We start from the raw sequence: 21,770 nt of genomic DNA on the forward strand, positions 1-21,770 counted from the left end.
TTGAAGGTGGATTGAATAAGGTCAGCTCCAGTGTGGAGAGCTCCCTGCCTCTGTCCCCACTCCCTGAGGCACCTCCCTGCCTGATGCATCATCAAACTCAGTCTCTCCTCGATTGACTTCCTTGTGTCTTCTTGCCAACCCTGTTTTCACTGTCTTCTGTTCAGTGGCCGGTGGGCAGAGCTGGGACACGGGTGGGATGGAGGGAAGAGGCCCCAAGAAAGGGGCCCAACCTGCAGAACCTCCAAGAAAGCCTCCCTGAAGACATCTGGCCGCCTCTACTGGGTGTCTCCCCTGTGCCAGGGTGGAGTTGGGATGGACACAGGGCAGGTTCCTAGAGCTGGTTGGTCAGGATTCCCAGGAAGAATTCAGGGTTGGAGAACCCAGGACTCCAGCTGACCAGACACTCCTCTCAGTGAGAGAGGGAGGTATTCTGCCACCTGGGGAGGGGGCCTCAGTTCTCACCCAAACCTCAGAGTTAGGTCTCCGCTTCCCCCAAACCCCCAGGCCGAGGGGAGAAAACTACTCTGACCACCCTCCAATCCCAAACTTGGAGAGAGACACAGGAAGCTGGTAGCTGCCCACTCATGCCAGGGGCCGTGGAGGAAGAGGGCGGGGGTCAGAGGATCTGGTGGAGCCTGCAGGTCATGGATTGGCTGGTGGAGCCAGTCTGAGGGCCCGGTTGCTGATGTCACCTTGGGATTCAGGGACCTCCCTGGGCAGGATGCATACCAGGACCAGGCCAGTTTCATAGGGGCTATGAGACCACCGGCAGGCAGCCTGAGCTGGACAACAGGGGGTCAGCTGGACAGGGGTGTGGGTGAAAGGGTTCCGCCCCATTGCCCTCGGAGGGGCTCCTTAAGCTCGCAGTCTGGCAGGAGTCAGCCTGGAGTGAGGGTCCCCCCAAAGCCTTCCACTTTCCCCCAGCTTCAGCCCTGACAGACCCCGACCCCAGCCCTCCCTGGCCTCACCCTTAGCCTGCACCACCCCGTTTCCCCAACGAGGTTTTGACGGGGCTTTACTTCTCACCCCTACCTCCGGAGGGGCTGGGCCTCGATGGAGCAATCAAGCTTCCCCTTATTAGCAGCCGGCCCCGCCCTCCCCCCACATAAACCACTCGCCCGCCCGCCCCACACCTTCCACTCGTGCGGCGGCGTCCGGCGCGTCTGTCCTGCCCCATCAGTCCGGACCTGTTCCTCCCGGGCCGCGCCACTCCGCCGCTCCGCGCTGCCCTCGCCAGCACCGCCTCCAGGTGAGGCCCCGACGGGCTCTGGGATGCTGCGCCCCACCACGCCGTCTGGGGGCCGCGCGCGTCCCGATGCGACCCCCGCGGAGGGGGTGCGGGCCAGCCCCAGCCTGCGGGCGCAGCCACGCTGCTCCGATGTGCGGGAGAGCGCGGGCTCCAGCGCCACGAGCCGCCGCTCCGGGTGCCCGCGCCGGGTTGACCGACGTGGGGAATGCCGGGGACCCCAAGCCTCACTCCCCGCCCGCTTGTCTTTTGCCAGAAGCGTTGGGTGGGGAATCTCTGCTAGGAAATGGGTCCTCGCTGGCGGGGTGGCTGGGTTGGTTGGGGCATCACCCAGTAGAGAGAAAGGTTGTGGGTTTGATTCTCGGCTCGGGCGCGGGTGGGAGGCAACTAATTCATCTCCGTCTCTCTCTCTTCTTTCCTCTCTCTCTCTCTCTCTCTCTCTCTCTCTCTCTCTCTGAAAAGTAATGGAAGGATACTAGTATCCTCTAGTGAGAAGGAAGGAAGGGAGGGAGGGAGGGAAAGGAAAGAGCCTTAGCCAGTTTGGCTCAATGGGTAGAGCGCAGCCTGTGGACTGAAGAGTCCCCGGTTTGATTCCAGTCCAGGGCACATGCCCGGTTGTGGTTTTGGTCCCTGGTGGGGAAGCGTGCAGGAGGCAGCTGATGTTTCTATCTCCCTCTTCCTTCCTCTCTGAAATCAATAAAAATATATTTGGAAGGGAGGGAAGGAGGGAGGGAGGGAGGGAAGGAGGGAGGGAGGGAGGACTCCTAATGTGGTCAGCTGGTCCACGGACCTCTATCTAGACCAGTGATGGCGAACCTTCTGAGCTTGGCGTGTCAGCATTTTGAAAAACCCTAACTTAACTCTGGTGCCGTGTCACATATAGACATTTTTTCATATTTGCAACCATAGTAAAACAAAGATTTATATTTTTGATATTTATTTTATATATTTAAATGCCATTTAACAAAGAAAAATCAACCAAAACAATGAGTTCACATGTCACCTCTGACAAGCGTGTCATAGGTTCGCCATCGCTGGTCTACTCTAGACTGAGGAGTGGAGTCTGGAGGGAGCAGGACGGGAGGGGGGTGTGTGTGGCCTGCTGGGTCTTGAGGATGGTCTGAGCAGGTCTCTCTGCTGGGCATCTGGTTTGCTGGGTGTCTGGGGAGGGGGGCGCCTCCCCCCTTCAGGGCGGAGGTTTCCGAGGTAAAGCCTGAGCGGGGCCTTCAGGGAGGGCCTCTGGTTGGGTCTGGGGGAATCTCTGGATCAAAAATAAGCCCATCTTTGTCACTGGCTGGCATCAAAGCAGCCCTCTGCACGGCGGGTTTCTGGCTGGGCTGGCCGGGTGTCCTGGGGAAAGGAAACCTGAGAGGTGACTGACCCGAGCCTCCCTGCCTCTTCCACGCAGACATGACGGACGGTCCTCGTTCCGATGTGGGCCGCTGGGGCGTGAGCCCCTGGCAGCCCCCCACCACACCCTCCCCGGAGCCGGAGCCGGAGCCGGACAGACGGTCCCGCAGAGGAAGCCGTTCCTTCTGGGCTCGATGCTGCAGCTGCTGCTCCTGCCGGAGTGGGGCGGACGATGACTGGGGGACTGGGCCCCACAGAGACTCTGGCTCCAGGGGTGGAGGGTCCAGCTCTGGGGGACGAAGGCCTGGCTCCCGGCCTATCTCACGGGGCAGCGGTGTGAACGCGGCCGGAGATGGTGCCATCCGAGGTGAGGCTGGCCTGTCCGCCTGAGCTGAGAGCCGCAGGCCTCAGTGGGGACTGGGGCTCCCCCTGGCATCTGGGAGAGCCTGGGAGGCTAATGCTGGGGGCCTGGGCTCCCCCAGGGCGCTTTGCTGACCAGGAGCTGTGACTTTGCAGAGGGCATGTTGGTGGTGACGGGTGTGGATCTCATGTGTTCACGCTCGGACCAGAACCGCCGAGAGCACCACACGGACGAGTTCGAGTATGATGAGCTGATCCTGCGCCGCGGGCAGCCTTTCCACATGGTGCTCTTCCTGTCGCGGCCCTACGAGTCCTCCGATCGTGTCATCCTGGAGCTGCACATCGGTCAGTGGGGCCAGCAGTGGGAAGGGTGGAAACTCGGACATCGGGGCTGGCGAGCAGGGCCTCCCAGTCCTGGTATTGGGGTCAGAGGGGCATCTTCGGGCTCCTCCCTCACCTCACTCCTCACCCTCTGCTGGATCCGGCGGGTGCAAGTGTGTGTGTCCCTGGGGGTGTGTCTGAGGGGAGCCTTGGTGTTCCCATTTTCCTAAGCTCACCTCCAAGCCTCCAGGGGCATCTTTCTCAATACTCTTTCTCCTCGGATGTTTGCTTGGGTGTTGCTGCCCTGTGTGTCTTTCTGGTTCTGCTCTCCATCCTGCTCTGCCCTCTCTGCCCAGTTCCGTCCCTCTGTTTCCTCTGTCTCCGTGGCCCAGGTCAGGTGCCTCCCTCACCGCGTTGCTTGGTGGCCGTTGACTGCGCAGGCTGGTGATTACCATGCTGCCGGGGGCGGGTGACTCCTCGTACCCTTTGATTAGGCCCCGGCCTTGCCCACCCCGCCTCTAATTTTCCAAGTACCCACCACCTCCACCAGGGATGCCCTGGGCTCTGGAAGGGGCAGCCCAGGGGGCAGGCAGGGTTGGCCTTCAGGATCTGGACTGCCCTTCCCCATGAGGTGGAGGCATCTGGGCCCGGCAGGGCAGGAGCTGGGCCAGGAGGCAGGCAGAGGGTGACGGTGGCCTGGTCTCTCCTGCCCACCTCTGCCTTCAGTGTCAGGGGAACAGGTTTGGGACGTTGGACTGGGTTTCTGTCCTGGCATGTGGACAAGCATCGGGCGGGGACAGAGCTGTTCTGACTGTAAGGCGATGGCCCAACTCAGGGGCACACTCACTGGCTCATACACATCCTGGGTGGGGCTGGGAGAAGTCTAAGGCTTCGTCCCCCCAACTGCAGGGAGGCCTCACCAGCTAATTGCTGCTTTCCCCATTCTAGGAAACAACCCCGAGGTGGGCAAGGGCACCCATGTGATCATCCCGGTGGGCAAGGGGGGCAGTGGAGGCTGGAAGGCCCAGGTGACCAAGTCCAGTGGGCAGAATCTGAACCTGCGGGTCCACACCTCCCCCAACGCCATCATCGGCAAGTTTCAGTTCACAGTCCGCACACATTCAGAGGCTGGAGAGTTCCTGTTGCCCTTCGACCCCCACAATGAGATCTACATCCTCTTCAACCCCTGGTGCCCAGGTGAGCCTGCCGGAGTCAGGGGCAGGGGGTAGACAGGAGAGAAGGAAGGTCGGGCTTCCTTTCCGAGGACCCAGCTGGGGGCCTGGCCCTGGGAGAAGCCAGCCTCCCTTTTTCCAGGTGAGGGGCTCTAGGTCCTATGTAGACAGGTGACCACCTCAAGGTCACACAGCCTCGCTTCTCCTGGTGAAGGGCCCCAGTTACAGCCACCCTCCTCCCACCATGTCTGACATGCTCCCTCCGTCCTTCCTGGGAGGGGCGCTTTCAGGCTAGAGGGGTCCCTGTTCTTCCTCCATGGACCTGAGTCCTGCAGAGCTGGCCCGGGGCAGGGGGCCGGGGAGAGGGCTGGAGGGAACCAGGCATGTGTGTTTTGGGGATGCAGAGGACATCGTGTACGTGGACCGTGAGGACTGGCGGCAGGAGTACGTGCTCAATGAGTCTGGGAGGATTTACTACGGGACTGAGGCACAAATTGGCGAGCGGACGTGGAACTACGGTCAGGTACAGCGGGCCAGGGCCAGGTGCACTCGGGCAGCCAGAGGCCGGTGGGGAGGGGTGGGAGAGGAGAGGCTGGCCTAGGGTCCAGCGTGGCCACCTCGGGCTGCGGTCACCTCTGCCCTCCCTCCTTCCAGTTTGACCATGGGGTGCTGGATGCCTGCCTGTACATCCTGGACCGGCGGGGCATGCCATATGGAGGCCGTGGGGACCCAGTCAGTGTCTCCCGGGTCATCTCTGCCATGGTGAGCACCCTCATGGCTCTGAGCCCTACTGTGTGTCTGCCTCCTGCCTCTCTGGCCTCCCTCTTCGGGCCTTTCTGATTCCTCCAGGACCCCAGCCCTGCCCTGCCCTTGCAAATGGTATCCGGGAAGGGGTCTCACTCCTTTTCTCTCCTTTGCCTGTCCCCCACCCCACCCTCCCTGGCTCCTGTCCCAGCTCTTATGGAATGTAGGGCCAAACCCAATACTTGGCACACCCAGGATTCACATTCTTGTGTCAGACCAGAGGTGGGGGAGGGGGGGAATGACGCTGGGAGGGGTGGGCGTGGCTCAGCTAGATCCTGAGGCATTTAGGGGTGAGAGTGTTTGTAGTGCCAGGGGCTGGGCCATGACCACATGGCAGATCCTGAGCCTCTCCTCCAGCTCCTCCCATCCCATTCTGTCCTGGACAGGTGAACTCCTTAGATGACAATGGGGTCCTGATTGGGAACTGGTCTGGCGATTACTCCCGAGGCACCAACCCGTCAGCGTGGGTGGGCAGCGTGGAGATCCTCCTCAGCTACCTGCGCACCGGCTCTTCTGTCCCCTACGGCCAGTGCTGGGTCTTTGCCGGTGTGACCACCTCAGGTAGTGGAGGGACTAGCACTGGAGGGGCCTGGGCCGGACAAGGAGGAGGGTGGGGAGCCGGGCTACACCTTCATGAGCCAGGCCCAGCTGTGGCTACAGTGTAGGGGCAGGTGGGGGTGGATGGTAGGCTGGCCTTAATTATCATTAATTAATGTTAACAACCGGAGAGAAGCCTAGGGGAGGGGAGGGAGAAGAGGCAGGCAGGGGCAAAGCCAGTCAGGTGGCCCGGCTTCCCCTAACCCCAACACACCCTGACCCAAAGGCCTCCTCACCCCAATGACCGCTGACCCAGCTTGGCAACCCCATTGCCCTTCTCCCCCTGCTATTCCTCACCTGATGCCTGCCCTGCCCCCCACCCCTGCCCTGGCCCTGGGCCCTGGGCCCTGGGCCCTGAACCCCCAACCCTGGCTTCTCTGCAGTTTTGCGCTGCTTGGGCCTGGCCACTCGTACCGTCACCAACTTCAACTCAGCGCATGACACAGACACGTCCCTCACCATGGACATCTACTTCGATGAGAACATGAAGCCGCTCGAGCACCTGAACCACGATTCTGTCTGGTGAGGCTGGGGCTGGGGCTGGGGCTGGGGCTGGGGCTGGGGCTGGGGCTGGGGGACTGCTCGCCCCTGCCAAGAACAGTGAGCCGAGCCCTGGCCAGGTGTCTCGGTTGGAATGTCCTCCCGTACCCCAAAAAAGCTTTGGGCTCAATTTCTGGACAGGGCACCTACCTAGGTTTTGGGTTCAATCCCCAGTCGGGGCACATAGGAGGGACAGCCCATCAATGTTTTTTTGTTTTGTTTTGTTTTTTATTGATTTCAGAGAGGAAGGGAGAGGGAGAGAGATAGAAACATCAATGATGAGAGAGAATCATTGATTGGCTGCCTCCTGCACACCCCCTACTGGGGTCGAGTCCACAACTAGGGCATGTGCCCTTGACAGGAATCTAACTGGGGACCCTTGAGTCCACAGACTAACACTCTATTCCAGGGGTCCTCCAACTTTTTAAACAGGGGGCCAGTTCACTGTCCCTCAGACCGTTGGAGGGCCGGACTATAGTTTAAATAAAAACTATGAACAAATTCCTATGCACACTGCACATATCTTATTTTGAAGTAAAAAAACAAAATGGGAACAAATACAATATTTGTATTTGCATGTGGCCCACGGGCCGTAGTTTGAGGACCCCTGCTCTATTCACTGAGCCAAACCAGCTAGGGCTCTTTCTTTCTTTCTTTTTTGAAAGATTTTTTTTATCAAGTTTTAGAGAGAGGAAGGGAGAGGTATAGAGAGAAACATGGATGTAAGAGAGAAACGTGGATGTGCTGCCACCTATATACCCCCTGCTGGAGATCGAGCCCACAACCCGGGCATATGCCCTGACCAGCAACCTTTTGGTGCATGGGACAATGCCCAACCAACCGGCCATGGCCCATCGATGTTTCTTTCTCTCTCTCAAAATTATCCTCTCTCTAAAAGTCAATAAGAACATATCCTCGGGTGAGGATTAAAAAGGAACAAAAAAAAAGAACAGTGACCTGAGACCTGGACCCTGAGAGGGTGCGGGGTGGCCGGGCGGGCTGCTCAGACCCAGGCTCCCTCCATGTCTGCCCAGGAACTTCCACGTGTGGAATGACTGCTGGATGAAGAGGCCGGATCTGCCCTCGGGCTTTGATGGTTGGCAGGTTGTGGATGCCACACCCCAGGAGACCAGCAGTGGTGAGTCGGGGCCCTGCCTGGCTCCTGAACCCCACTTTGGCTTTGTCCCCACATCCCCAACCTGGGTAACAAACTCCAGGGTCAGCGCTGGACGGGGCCTTGGAGCCAGGTCCTTTAACCCCATGGTTCTTAGACTCATTAGCCATGTGGCCTTTAGTTTATTTTTACCTTTCTGCATAACTATATGCTTGACCCGGCGCATGAAAATTCATGCACTGGAGGGGGTCCCTCAGCCCTGCCTGCCCCCTCTCACAGTCCAGAAGCCTTCAGGGGCAGGAGGCGAACCAGCAATCAGGGGAAGGCGACACCCCATCACACCTCTGCTACTGCTACTGCCGGCAGCACATGCCTTGGCCGGCCCTGGTTACCTGAGTCTTGGTCGGCCCTGGGCAGCTGGGCAGCCGCCATCCAAGGCTTGCCTGTGTCTCAGACTGGCCCTGGGCGGCTGGGGGGCTGAGGGACAGGGGGTCTCCAGAGGCAGGCGCACGGAGCGGCCGGGCCGGCCCCAGCAGGGCTGAGGGGACTGGACACCACCATCTTGTGGCTGTGGGTGCTGCCATCTTTGAGGGCGGGCAGTCAATTAGCATATTCCCTTCTTATTGGCTGTGGGCGCTGCCATCTTTGCAACAGCCTGAGGGTCAATTAGCATATTCCCTCTTTATTAGATAGGATAATGGTTAATATACTCAAATGGTTCAAAAGTCAAAAAAAGACTGCAAAAATTAGGCCTGTCATATACTTTGTTCTCAGACAGGACCTGCCCCTTTTCACCTTAACACTGCAGCCCCAGGCAGCCAGCCTGCCCCCCTGCTGCCTTCCTTCCGCCTCCCCTTCTTCACGCTGGGTCAGGTAGCCCTCACCTAGCCTACGTTTCTCCTCTGGTCTCTGGACAGACCTCTCCCGCTCCATCATCTCTGTGAACAGTGTCCCCTGAGTGAACAGCAACCCAGAGGCATCTGCGATGCTGGAAACGCCTGGCCCAGGACACGGCGAGACCTGAGTTCTGGCCCCACTCTGGAAAGTGGTGGGGAGGGCGGCAGGCAGAGGCCCTGGGGCCAGTCAGACCAGGGCTTGATTCCAGCTTGATTACTTCTTAGATATGTCCTCATGGGAAAGGCCCTTGCATCTTTGGGCTTTGGTGTTCTTGTTTGTAATATGAGGGTAATATATTCCATACAGGGTGGTTGGGAGGATCAAATGAGAAGTCATATGTTAGAGAGACTAGCCACATTCCCAGACCATAGTAAATATTAGCTCCTTCCATTCTCTTGTATCCAGCTGTCTTGTGAGATCCTGGCATCTACCTTGCTTTTCTGAGACGCAGTTTCCCCAGCTATAAAAGAAGACTGTAGTGCTAGGTATTTTCTAAGAGTCTTTCCTGTTGGATGGTGTCCTCTCCTGTCAAGCATCTTCCCTGTTAGCCCATCTCCTCTAAAAAACCCTCCTGAGCATGATGAGGCCAGACTCTACTTCCCACCAGCTCCCCCCTGCGCCCCCAGAGAGGGCACATTGGGCTTAGAGCTGAGGGATTGTTCTGGAATGGTGTCTGGGGTGTCATTGGTCTCCCAGACTGCAAGCAGAGTTACCGTGGGCTCTGGAATTGTCTTGATGTAAAGGGTTCTGACCTCTGGGGATCACAGACAGCCAACAGCCAACTTCAGCCAATGGAAGAAGAGTGTGTCAATGATTTGGTTGTCCCCAGGGTTGGTCCTGCCCCGCCCCTGCCCCCACTGACTGAGGCCAAATGGAACTTCACTCTTCTGTTTGCCCTCCCTTGGGTAGACTGGTTGGCAGCTGACCCCAAGGCAGTGGGCACTAGGCCTGAGTGGGTGGGCCCCTCCCAGGATCCTTGCACCTCTCACCTCCATCCTGCCCTGTCTCCCCTAGGCATCTTCTGCTGTGGCCCTTGCTCCCTGCAGTCCATCAAGAATGGCCTGGTCTACATGAAGTACGACACACCCTTCATTTTCGCCGAGGTGAGGGTTGTGCTCCACATGCCTTCTGCAGGCCAAGGCCCGGCGTAGTCGTGGGTTCTCTGCTCCTGACTTCACCGCTGACTGATCAGCTGTGTGTCCTTGGGAAAGTCATTCTAAGAGTCTTCGTTTCCTCCACTAAGGGAATAATAATGGCTGTCGTGCTTCCTGTATTCAGGATCAAAAGAAATAATGGGTATGAAACGGCTTTACAAGTCATAAAGTCAGCAAACGAGCGTAAGGGATTACTGTTATTAATGCCCAAGTGCTTTGCGAGGAGCCTCCCAGACCAGCCTCCCTGCTCTCTGGCCTCGTCTGGCTCAGCTTGGAAAGCCTCCCTGTTTGGCTCTGCCAAGAAGCTCCCCGCCTTCACACCTAACCCTCCCTGCTGCTTGGAGGATCCAGGGAAGGTCCAACCTCAGACCCTGTGGCTCGCTCACTGCAGCTCACACCCCCCTGCCCTCTCCCCGTAGGTGAACAGTGACAAGGTTTACTGGCAGCGACAGGACGATGGCAGCTTCAAGATTGTGTACGTGGAGGAGAAGGCCATTGGCACACTCATCGTCACAAAGGCCATTGGCTCCAACATGCAGGAGGATGTCACCCACCTTTATAAGCACCCAGAAGGTACCATCCCCCAACCCGGCCAGCGCAGGCCCAGGCCGCATGTGCCCACTGAGCACTCACCCACCCTCACAGGAGCCGTAACCTCACCCTTGACCCTCAACCCCCAGGCTCAGAAGCAGAGCGTAAGGCAGTGGAGACAGCAACCGCCCATGGCAGCAAACCCAATGTGTACGCCACCCGGGACTCAGCTGAGGACGTGGCGATACAGGTGGAGGCCCAGGATGCAGTGATGGGGCAGGATCTGGCGGTCAGCGTGGTGCTGACCAATCGCAGCAGCAGCAGCAGCCGCACCGTGAAGCTGCACCTCTACCTCTCGGTCACCTTCTACACCGGTGTCACCGGGTCCGTCTTCAAGGAAAACAAGAAGGAAGTGGTGCTGGCTCCAGGGGCCTGTAAGTGCTCCTTCCCCAGCCCTGCCCCCTAGATAGCCAGGGAGGCCGTGTCTGGGGAGGCAGGCCTCCGTGACACCATGCCTCTTCTCCCCAGCGGACCGTGTGACCATGCCGGTGGCCTACCAGGAATACAAGCCCCACCTTGTGGACCAGGGGGCCATGCTGCTCAATGTCTCAGGCCACGTCAAGGAGAGCGGGCAGGTGCTGGCCAAGCAGCACACCTTCCGTCTGCGCACCCCGGACCTCTCCCTCACGGTGAGGGCGGCTGGCTAGAGCATGAGGGGTGGCCTGGGGCTGAGGGAAACTAGAGCGGAAGGGGACAGGGTGCTAAGTCAGGAACATGACGGCCTGACGAGCAGTTCTAGGAGGAAGAGACCAGAGGTTGGCTCTGGGTTCTCAGACCTCCGTTTTCTCTGTAAAGTGAGATCGCATCTCCCCGATTCTGTGGTGGCTTCTCGGCTTATGCAGAGCCTCCTCTCGGGGGCAGACGTGTGGGACTCGAGAAGGTTTGGACCCCTCTCTGATGCGGTGTATGGACCCCATGTACTTGACCGGAGTCTCTGATGTGGGGACGGGTCTCTTTTTCTCTCAGTTGTTGGGAGCAGCTATGGTTGGCCAGGAGTGCGAAGTACAGATTGTTTTCAAGAACCCCCTGCCTATCACCCTCACCAACGTAGTCTTCCGGCTCGAGGGCTCCGGGTTACAGAGACCCAAGATCCTCAACGTTGGGTGAGTCTGATGCCACCTTGTCTGCCTCCTGGGCAGCCTGGGCCCCACATTGCTTCCTCTCAGGATGGTCAGGATGGTACCATCTGTCAGGGTCCGAGAAAGCAGCTTGGGGCCAGCCAGCAATACCATCTGACTCAGTTCAGTCCAAGCAGGTCTAAGATGACCTGCTGCGTGTGCAGTGCTGTGCTGTGTCCCCGCCCTGCCTCACCGTCTCACTGGGAGCTAGAACTCACATAGAAATTATTAGTAACTCACCACTCACATTGCCCAGCGCTCAGGAGTTGACCAGCACTTTCAGGAATATTTTCTCATTTAGGAGACCATAAAAACCCTTTAAGGTGCGTTAGAGATCATCATATAATTAAAAGCAAAGCTTTGGGATCCCAGAGCAGGTTCAAGTCCCACCTCCATCACTCACTGGCTATGTGCCCTTGGGCGGGTGACTGCTCCTCTGAGCCTCATTTTTCTCAGCTGTAATGTGGGGAAAACAATAGTACCTGGTTCTGAGGGTCATCCTGAGAACTGAATGAGATGCTGCACTAACACCTTTAGCATAGTGCTTGGAGCAAAGTTAGTGCTCATTTGATTATTGCCACTATCACCCCCACCTTACAGATGGGGGCCCTAATGGCCACGTCTCACAAGGCCCCATGGCTTGTAAGGGCCAGACGCCCTTCTGCGTGGCGCACGTCGCGTTAACACGCTTAAGCCTGTTGCTTGGCTTGAGCCATGAGGGCTGAGCAGCAGTTCCAGAGGCGAAGGCCCTGCACCCCAGGCCCTTACCAGCCTCCTGGACCTGATCCTGAGCCAGGCGAGGCTGTGTGAGGGCCTCACACATGCTTAGGTTCCTGGGCTTGTGCTGTCATCTCTGACACAGACCCGCCCAAGTGCCCTGTCCCTCCCCAGGAACAGTACAGAGGGAAAGCAGAGAAGGCCAGAGGCTGACATTTCAGATCAGCGTTCTGGGGGCCTGAGGGAGAGAGATGGCCTGTGTGAGGGGCTGGGTGCGGGAAGCAGAGGGTCCCTGCCCACCCTGCGGAACATCCCTCCCCCAACACACACACGCACGCACGCACACATGCACTCACACACGCACGCACGCACGCACGCACACACGCACGCACTCACGCATGCACGCACGCATACACGCACGCACTCTCAGTCACAGCAGGCTCTGCGTGGTGGTGGCCTCCACCTTTGCCAACAGGCCAAAGCTGGAAAGGATAGATGCTAACAGACATGATCTTTGCCCCAGCCCGAACCCTGGATGATGTCATATGTCACAAAGGAGCGCTTTCCCCTTATCTCCCCACAAGAGTCTCTGGCAGCTAAGAGAGTGGAACTGGGGCTCCCAGATAGCTCCTCCCTGCAGGCGTCTCTCACCTGCAAGTGATGGAAGGAGATTCCCCTGTTCTGAGAGGTCCCAGAGCTGGACGCCCCTCGGCAGCCCTGCCAGACTTTTGAGTCTTGCCTCCTCCTGGGAAGAAGGAGAGGGCCACCGAGCTAAGCACGGAGACCTGCCCCATCTCTTCCCTGCGGGCTTGTATAAGGCCCCCTTCCCATTAAAGGTCCCAGCCTCCCCCCCATGAGAGGGTTGGAAGGTGGTTTCTCAAGGCAGGTCCTCCCTGGGCGGCCCGTGGCTCCTCAGCTGCTGCTGGCCCAGGCCAGGGCCACCAGGACAATGGAGAACCGGAGGGGAAGTCCCTGAGCTGCTGGTTCAGATACATTGGATTCCAAGATGGGTGTTACTTTGTTCCCGTTTGCACATCAAAGACTGTGGTATGGAGCCCCATTATAGCATAAGGTGTGCCACCCAGAGTGGTGACTAGCCATTTAATAAACATTCCAGGACTTACTCCTCCAGATGGCTGTTGTCACCACCAGCCCGGCACCAGGACAGGCTGAAAGTCTCTTTCAAACCCTTCTCGGGAATTTCCCCGGAGCCTGAATCCTAGTCTCCAGAATATTCCTAGGGCGGTCTCCCTGGGGGTGCATTTAACTTTAGGGAAACAGCCTGAAGTCATCTAGAGCTAAGATGAGTTAATCAGGTGGGCAAACAGGGTGGGGAATAATGCCCTTTCAATCAGAAATGAAGCTTGGCTGTAAGGGGGCCGGGGACACGGGCGTCTGGGTCTCGTGGCATGTGTGTGATTTTCAGTGACTCTGAAGAAAAGCCCAGGAGAAGTTTTAAAAGGTGTTGCGAGCACTGGCACCATGGCTGACCTCGTGCATAATGGAAGGACAGTGCTAACTCGGGATGTCTAAGGGAGTTGGTTTCGGTGCCTGCACTCATTGTTACAGGCACATTCCAGCGTTAGCAGCTGATGCGCTGAGCTTAAACTCCGAAGCAGGGGTGTGGCAAAGGGCTCACCTGACACTGAGCCCAGGGCAGGGAGAAATCCTGACATCCATGCTGGAAACTGCAAAGCAATTTCTCTTGGAAATAACGTTACAAATAAAGGCCAGGTTCTGGAATAGTACAGGTTGATTGTAGTGCAGGGCAAGTAGACCTTAAAGACTGGTCTGAGCCTAAACAGTTTTACCTCTGTATTGATGGAAAAGTGGGCACAAGTTAAAAACACAAATTTGTAACCAGCCAGAGTATAACATACCTACTAAATTATAGACTTAATTGCTAGTTACCTGCTATGATAGGAGGTCTAGCAATTAGGTCTGTAACGTAACAGTTAGACTTTATCTCCCTGCCTCCCCCTGCTCTCCTCCTGCATGGAGCTTGGAAGCATCTTCAAGACCATCTGCTACCACCCCTTATTTTATATTCACTTCAATCTGTAGACCAGAAAGTGGGGATCAGAGAAGTTCAGTAACATGTCCTAAACCACACAACCGGCAGTGGTACAAGAAGGAGTACAGAATGGCCCAGGGACACCTCTTGCAAGCAATCGGGCTTCAAGCTAAATGTTTTGCCCCAAGGAGAGCTTATCCTTGAAGTTCGGATATTGGTTCATTCTCTTGGAGGACTGGGGTGTCTGCACCCGTGTGGCTCCAGGGAGGGTCTCCATGGCAGACGTGAGTTGAGTGGGGGCCACAGGTAAGGATTGAGGCAGAGGCAGGAAAGGATAGATGCTAACAGGCATGAGCAGGTGTGATATAAGTACAATCACAGTCAGTAAATAAAGCACACATGCAGATTGCAAAGAAGGGCCAGGTTCATTTTCCTGAGGGCAGGAGGTTCTCAAGGAGCCCTCACTGAGCAGGTGGGGTGAGCCTGCACAGGCGGCCAGGGCAAAGCATAAAAGAGGAGGTGGGTTCAGGGCAGGGAAGGAGCCCATGGAGGCTGGTGGGCAGGAGGAATGGTGGGGGATGATGAGATCGTGCAGGCCGGCAGGCTGAGTCACAGTGAGCCTGTGTGTCAGGTTAGGGAGCTGCAGTCTCATTCCTTAAGCACCAAGGAAGCCAAGCCCTTGAAGGGTTCAGTTCAAGTTCGAGTGGTCAGAGAATAGAATGGAAATATGAGATGAAAGGCAAGAAGGCCAGTTAGAAGGCTGGTGAAACTGATTCTCAGAGGTGTGGTCTGGGAATAGATTTTCAGAGATCCATTAAGAAGGGAGAAAATAAAAGCACTGTAGTGTGTGTGTGTGTGTGTGTGTGTGTGTGTGTGTGTGTTGTGTGTGTGTGTGATGCACAGACATACACACAAACATGTATGTTCTTGGGAAAGACTTCCCTTTTTTTCTGAGATAACATTTTCCCAATGTTTTGGGGATTAAAATGCTCCTTTGGAAAGATGATTGTGGCAGAAGATAATTAATTTTCCTCCACTTTCTTCCTTGGCAAAACTGAAAGTATTTGGCAAGACTGCGTTGAGCCCCAAAGTCTCCATTTGAAGTGTCCTTGGTCTCAGAAACCCCATGTGGGGCGGGGATGGTCTGGTTAGCAGCAGCTGGCAATGGAGATGAGGGGGAGGTGGTGCAAGAGTTTGCCCAGGTGTCTGTGGGAGGGGGAGGGAGGAGCCGGGATGACTGGGACATTTCTAACTCAGGCAGCTGTGTGGGTGACTGCTGATCTGTGTGGAGGTGGCCTTGGGACTCAGGCTTTGTCCTGGTCCTGGGTGTGGGGATCCCTGTTGTGCCTGAAGGGCTCCACCTTCTGCTCCTTCCTTCCTGGCTGCCCCGCCAGTCCTTCCTCCCCACTCCGCCCCGAGTCACCCCAGGCCCATGACCCTGTCTCTGCCCACAGGGACATTGGGGGCAACGAGACAGTGACGCTGCGCCAGACGTTCGTGCCTGTGCGACCAGGGCCCCGCCAGCTCATCGCCAGCTTGGACAGCCCACAGCTCTCGCAGGTGCACGGTGTCATCCAGGTGGACGTGGCCCCAGCCTCCGGCAGCCGGGGTGTCTTCTCAGATGCCGGAGGCAGCAGTCGCTCAGGAGAAACTATTCCTATGGCTTCTCGAGGCGGGGCTTAGCCCTGGGCCAGGAGCCACGGGACTGGAGTCAGATGAACAAGGACACTGCCTCAAGGCGGGGGTCTGCTGTAGAGCGGCTCCCCAGGGGCGCGGGCGGGGAGGCCGGGGAGGGAGCCTATCTCCACTTGCACTGGACAGCACAGAAACTAATAAACCTTTTTTTAATGAAGTGCTGTTCTGTCCATCTGTCCGTCCACGCTGGGCCAAGCAGTGTGAACCTACTGTCTGTCCCAGGGACACCCGCGGCATTTCTGGCGCCCCTGGCTCTGAGAAGCATGGCTGGCAGGTCAGCAGCTCTTCAGATTGGGCCTCCAGTGCCTATCTGACCAATCTCCCCTCACCCCAGGGTGCTTCTACGGCCAAGCCCTTCTGAAGGCCCGGGACTGCCCCTTCCACGGCACCCCCTAGGGAGAGAAGGGCCTGAGTTCCCTTTTGTACGCACATGCTTGGGTAGAAATAGGCTGGAGAACTCACTGAGCAGCAAAGCTCCTTTCCACTGTTCATTTTCAAATATCCTTGTCTAAGAATTAGTATACAAGTAATACATGTCCACAGTTGAAAATTAAGAAAATATTGAAAATTGTAAAGAAGAAAGTAATAGTCTTCAACCACTACCATGTACAGTAAAGAACTATTAACATTGTGTTTCATATGCTGCTTTCCCCCCAAGTCACCTCTGATGAGCACTTTCTCCCAGCGGTAAACAGTGGTTGGCATCCTGGGTAAAGACTGGGTGAGAGTCTTCACCTCCAGCCGCCCTCCTGGGCCTCCTGAGCGCGCTGCTCAGCCTCGGGGTGTTGGAGTGAGTCCAGCCTCCACCCCAGGCTCTCGCTCCTCCAGTTCCACTCTGCCTAGGTGAGTTCTGCTGGTCTTGTGGTTTTAAGGACCACTAACTCCAAAAATTGTATTTGTTTTCACTGAACCTCAAACTCGTAAATTTTTCGGCCTTCTCAACATCTCTACAGTGTGTTTCATAGACGGCCCCAAGCAAAACAACTCTTAAGATCAACTCCTGACCTCCCCTCGTATATTCTCCTACAGCCACCCCTATGTCAATAAATGGCAGCTCTATCTTTCCAGTTTCTTGGGCCCACTACCTTGGAGTCATCCTTGACTCCTTTCTCTCTCTCACATCCCACATTCAGCCTGTCAGCCAATCTTGTTGGGTCTGTCTCCCATGCCCACGTGTCCAGAATCTGGCTGCTCCTCATCACCTCTACAGCTCCGCACTGCCCAGCTGCCTTCCTATCTCACCCGCATCGCTGCCTCTGCTTCCTAATCGTATCCCCACACCCACGCCTGCCCTTTGACACACTGCTCTTCACACAGCAGCCAGAATAAGCAGGTGAATTTGATTGTGTCAATCCTCTGCTCCTTCCTTCCCACAGTGCCAAGCATGTTCCCACTCTAGGGCCTTTGCAGGACTTGGCACTTGGCCTGACAAGTTCTTCCCCAGACAGCTCCGTGGTTTGCCCCCTCTTCTCCACCATCTTGGTGAGGTCTTCCCCACCATCCCACCCTGAAGCTGCACCGTCCTCACTGGCTTTCCCGCCTTTCCTCTCGGGAACATGCCTGCACTTTCCCTTCCTCTTCTTCCCTCAGGCGCATTACCTTTGCCTTTCTGGCTCCTAAGCTCCAAGGGCCCTTCTTTTGCTGCGGTAACTTGTTCCAGAAGCCCAGCTGGCTCACTTCTACTATCTCTGCAACTTTCTAAATAAACTTTGTCTTATAACTAGAAACTAAAAATTAGAAATAAAGTTGTAACATCCTCCATGCTCTCTATACTCCTCTTGCTTTATTTCCCTCCATAGCGCATACTCCTTTTTTTTCTTTGTCTTTCTGCATAGCACATATTACCATCTGGTGCTCTCTATATTGAATTCTTTGTATTATTTGTTATCAAATTTTCTCTACTGGTACTGCCCCATCCTAGTCCTCCCTCACTTGGAGTGAAGCACCAGCCCTCTCAGTAGCCCTCCCCTGCCCTGTCTATTCTCAATTTGGCAGCCAGAGAGATGTTTTGTTTGTGTTTTGTTGTTGTTTAAATATATCTTTATTGATTTCAGAGAGGGAGAGAGAGGGAGCCCTAGCTGGTTTGGCTCAGTGGATAGAGCATCAGCCTGTGGACTCAAGGGTCCCAGGTTCGATTCCGGTCAAGGGCATGTACCTTGGTTGTGGACACATCTCCAGTAGAGGGTGTGCAGGAGGCAGCTGATCTATGTTTCTCTCTCATCGATGTTTCTAACTATCCCTCTCCCTTCCTCTCTGTAAAAAAAATCAATAAAATATGCTTTTTTTAAAAAGAGGGAGATAGAAACATCAATGATGAGAGAGAATCATCGATTGGCTGCCTCCTGCACGCCTCCTACTGGGGATTGAGCCCACAACCCTTACATGTGCCCTGACCAGGAATTGACCTGTGACCTCCTGGTTCATAGGTCGACGTTCAACCACTGAGCCACACCAGCCAGGCTAGAGAGATGTTTTTAAATGTCAGTCAGATCATGTCACTGATCTGCTCACCACCTCCAGTGACCCCTCGGGGCTCACAATAATAGCCATGGTCCTCCCTGTGGCCTTCAGAGCCCTCTGATTTACCCCCTTATCCTCCTGTCACTCAGATTCACCTTTCTTGTTGTTTCTGGAAACTTCCCCCTGAGGACTTTTGAACTTGCTCTTGCCCCTGTCGGGCACACTCTCCCCACTCCCTCCCCATGTCCACATGGCTGGCACCCTCCCTCCTTTGAGATCTTTCCTCAACTACCATGGTAAGGCCTCCTATTTTAAACTGCAATTCACCCCACTCCTCACTACCATTTTTCCCTGCTCTATTTTCCTCCTTAGTACTTATTTTCATCCAACATACCAAATACTTTAACACTGCGTTTGTGTCCCCTCCCCTAACCAAAATATGAATTCCACGAGAGCAGTGATTTTGTCTGATTTGCTCTTTGCTATATGCTCAGATACTAAATGCCTGCTGAGTGAGTAAGAACGTAGGCATTAATCTATCTGTAATAACTCATGTCACCCTCACAAAACCTCTTTAGATGAAGAAACTGAGGCACAAAGGGTTAGGTAGTTTGTCCAAAATCATTCAACAATCTAGAATAGGATTAGAAACCAGGTAGTCTGGCTCCATAGCCTATATTCTATCTCAGACTAAAAGCGATCCCACAGAGCTCATAATCCCACCCCAAACCATTCTTCCCCCTAATTTGTCCCATCTTATTGTTACTATAATGACCCAGTTGTTCAACCATAAAGTCACCCCTTATTCCTCTTTCCTCTCCTCCACTATTCATCAGCAAGTTTTCTCAGCTCCACCTCCAAAAGATTACTAATCTGTCATTCTCTCCACTTACACTATCACTGTGCTTTCTCCCTACAGAACTGTCACAGCTTCCTGGTGAGTTTCCACTCTTGAACCTGAACAATCCAATTTCTACACAGCCAATGAGCTTTCTAAACTCTAAATTAAATCCTGGTACTATCTTACTTAAAACCTTCCACTGCTTTCGCATCACCCTTGGACAACCCAAAGTCCTACTCTGATGTACCTGGCCTGCAGACCTCTCTAGCTCATTTCCACTGTATGCCCTGGCTCTTCTGCCTCCGCCCCGGGGTCCTTCTGCTTCTCAGCTTCACCACCTCCTACCTAAAACTTAGCCCCTGCTCTTCCTCTGGATGAATACCCTCCCCCAGGGGGTGGGGAGCTCCTGTTATTTGGGTCTCAGCTCAGTTGTCACCACCTCAGGGAGCACTTCCCTGACCATCAATCTGGTTCGTTTTCCACCTCCCCGTCTCTTTAGCATACCACTGTTTTATTTTGTGTCCTGCCTAGCACGTATTGTTTAATATTAGTGTCTATTTATGTATTACATGCTGTCTCTTTTCTCTAAAATGTGAACTTCATAAGAGTTAAGACCTTATCTGTCTTGTTCACACCCCCTAAAACAGGACCTAGCACAGAGGTGCACAGAAAATGTTTGCTACTTACAAATTTAAAAGCAATAATTTGCAAGAGATGGCATGTTTAAGATGCTTGGTACATTTTATTAAATTGGTTTCCAGAAAGATTGAGCAGCAACACAACAGTTTCTCTTTTCATTGAACACCTGGGAGAAAATGTGAGACATTAAGATTCCAACAACTCTGTAACTTGCTTCATATTTGTTCATTTTACCCTCATTCCCTATATTTATTACAGCTCAAAAAATGCTTGAAATCCCCCCAAAAAACAACAAACAAAAAACAATGGGAAGGCAATGCTAACCTCCAAATAGTTAGAGGGAAAGAAATACATGTTGAGTTCCCATGATGAGTTAAGCTCAAATTGGGTGCTTTATGGGTATCACCTCCTTTAATTCTCTGGAGGTAGGCATTAGAATCCCTGCTGTCCCAGCTTAATCTGTTCTGGCCTCGGGCCTCTAGGTCTCCTCCTGCTAGAATGTAAGCCCTGTGAGGGCAGGGACCTTCTCTCTCTTATTCATGGCTGATTCACAGTCTACAATATGTAGGAGGTGCTCAATAAGTATCTGTTAAATGAAAGATTAACTAATCAGAGGGTAATGGAGGGTCTGAAAACTTGGACGCGCAATGGAGGATTGTTTTGGGGCATTTGCAGGAAGAATGCACAGTGGATGATGAGAGCAGCTCTGGGAGAGATAAATGGGCACCCAGGGGGCTCAGTAACAACTATGCAAGCAGAGCTCTTACTGGGACGGTACCTCAGGAAACTGTACCGAGGGAAACCTATTTCATGCCATTTATATTTATTTAGATGATTATTTCCTTCACATCATCCTTTATATAACCAAGTGCACTTTTTAATTTTTTATTACTTTTAATATATTTTTTATTGGTTTCAGAGAGGGAGAGGGAGAGATAGAAACATCAATGGTGAGAGAGAATCATTGATCAGCTGCCTCCTGCATGTCCTCTACTGGGGATCGAGCCCACAACTCAAAATGTGCCCTGACTGGGAATTGAACTGTGACCTCCTGGTTCATAGGTCAATGCTCAACCACTGAGCGACACCAACAGGGCTGTACTTTTTTTTTTTAAATGAAAAGATGTTGTCTCGGTTTCAAGAAATCTACTAGAGGTGCTCTCTTAGTTGGTGTCCCTGGACAATGAGGAGGCAGTTATTTACTTTGAGTGTTAGTAACCTGTTTCTATTCTCCTGGGACACCTGGTATACAGAGCTAATCACTAGGGCCCTAGCTGTTCTGGCTCAGGGGATAGAGCCTCAGACTGCAGACTGCAGGACTCTAGGTTTGATTCTGGTCAAGGGCACGTATCTCATACCTTGGCTGCAGGCTAGATCCCTAGCCCTGGTCGGGATGTGTGTGGAAGGCAACCAATCAATGTGTCTCTCTCACATCAATGTTTCTCTGCCTCTCCCCCTCCCTTCCACTCTCTAAAAAATCAATGGAACCAAGGCCGGTTTGGCTCAGTGGATAGAGCGTCGGCCTGCGAACTGAAGGGTCCTGGGTTCGATTCCAGTCAAGGGCATGTACCTGGGTTGAGGGCGCGTCCCCAGTGGGAGATGTGCAGGAGGCAGCTGATCAATGTTTCTAACTCTATCTCTCTCTCTTCCTCTCTGTAAAAAATCAATAAAATATATTTTAAAAAATCAATGGAAAAGTAATAATGTGTGTGTGTGTGTGTATTCAATGGAAAAATATCCTAGGGTGAGGATTAACAAAATAAATAAATAAATAATAAATCAAAGGTAATCACTAGGGAGAAGATGAGTCTTTGCATCAGTAGCCTAGGGTTTCCAGAGTGTAAAGCAACACTGGACTACTTCCTGCCTCAAGATTTAAAGTTGGGAAGATCAGTGTGGACTATGGTAGCTTCAACTGAAGCTCAAGAGCAGGGAAGGGGGCCATCCTGGGCTTGGAGAACTGAGCTGGATATGAGGATCCCTGAACCTCATGTGGATGGGTTTGATTTAGCGAAACCTGTGGCTAATGCTGGAAGCTCTTATAGCGTCTTGGCTCAGGGAGCAAAGTGTGGATCTGGGTGTGGAATATTTTTTTAATTATTTTTTTTCTTTATTAAGGTATTACATATGTGTCCTTATT

At 54.3% G+C, this 21,770-nt stretch overlaps 1 protein-coding gene across 2 annotated transcripts; it reads left to right on the forward strand.

The window, feature by feature from the left end:
* The first annotated feature begins 1,095 nt into the window (after nucleotides 1–1,095).
* TGM1 (transglutaminase 1) lies at nucleotides 1,096–15,847 on the forward strand. 2 transcript variants are annotated; one of them, XM_036354547.1, is made up of 15 exons: nucleotides 1,096–1,249; nucleotides 2,655–2,963; nucleotides 3,113–3,301; nucleotides 4,226–4,474; nucleotides 4,854–4,972; nucleotides 5,104–5,211; nucleotides 5,640–5,814; nucleotides 6,234–6,372; nucleotides 7,425–7,528; nucleotides 9,416–9,504; nucleotides 9,975–10,128; nucleotides 10,236–10,520; nucleotides 10,615–10,775; nucleotides 11,113–11,249; nucleotides 15,450–15,847. In XM_036354547.1, the coding sequence occupies exons 2-15, from the start codon at nucleotides 2,657–2,659 to the stop codon at nucleotides 15,676–15,678; spliced, it is 2,445 nt and encodes an 814-aa protein (XP_036210440.1). In that variant the 5' UTR covers nucleotides 1,096–1,249; nucleotides 2,655–2,656; the 3' UTR covers nucleotides 15,679–15,847. The 2 variants fall into 2 exon arrangements, with proteins under 2 accessions (XP_036210440.1, XP_036210448.1); XM_036354555.1 differs by lacking the exon at nucleotides 1,096–1,249 and having other exon boundaries at nucleotides 2,798–2,963; nucleotides 3,079–3,301.
* The last annotated feature ends 5,923 nt before the right edge of the window (nucleotides 15,848–21,770 follow it).

The sequence above is a fragment of the Myotis myotis genome, unplaced genomic scaffold (assembly GCF_014108235.1).
Source record: "Myotis myotis isolate mMyoMyo1 unplaced genomic scaffold, mMyoMyo1.p scaffold_m19_p_1, whole genome shotgun sequence".
NCBI classification, from domain to species: Eukaryota; Metazoa; Chordata; class Mammalia; order Chiroptera; family Vespertilionidae; genus Myotis; species Myotis myotis.

Coding starts and splice junctions, on each gene's coding strand:
- TGM1 (XM_036354547.1), top strand. CDS start 2,657: ATGACGGACGGTCCTCGTTCCGATGTGGGCCGCTGGGGCGTGAGCCCC. Junction 3,302..4,225: donor CATCCTGGAGCTGCACATCG/GTCAGTGGGGCC, acceptor TCCCCATTCTAG/GAAACAACCCCGAGGTGGGC. Junction 4,475..4,853: donor CTTCAACCCCTGGTGCCCAG/GTGAGCCTGCCG, acceptor TTGGGGATGCAG/AGGACATCGTGTACGTGGAC.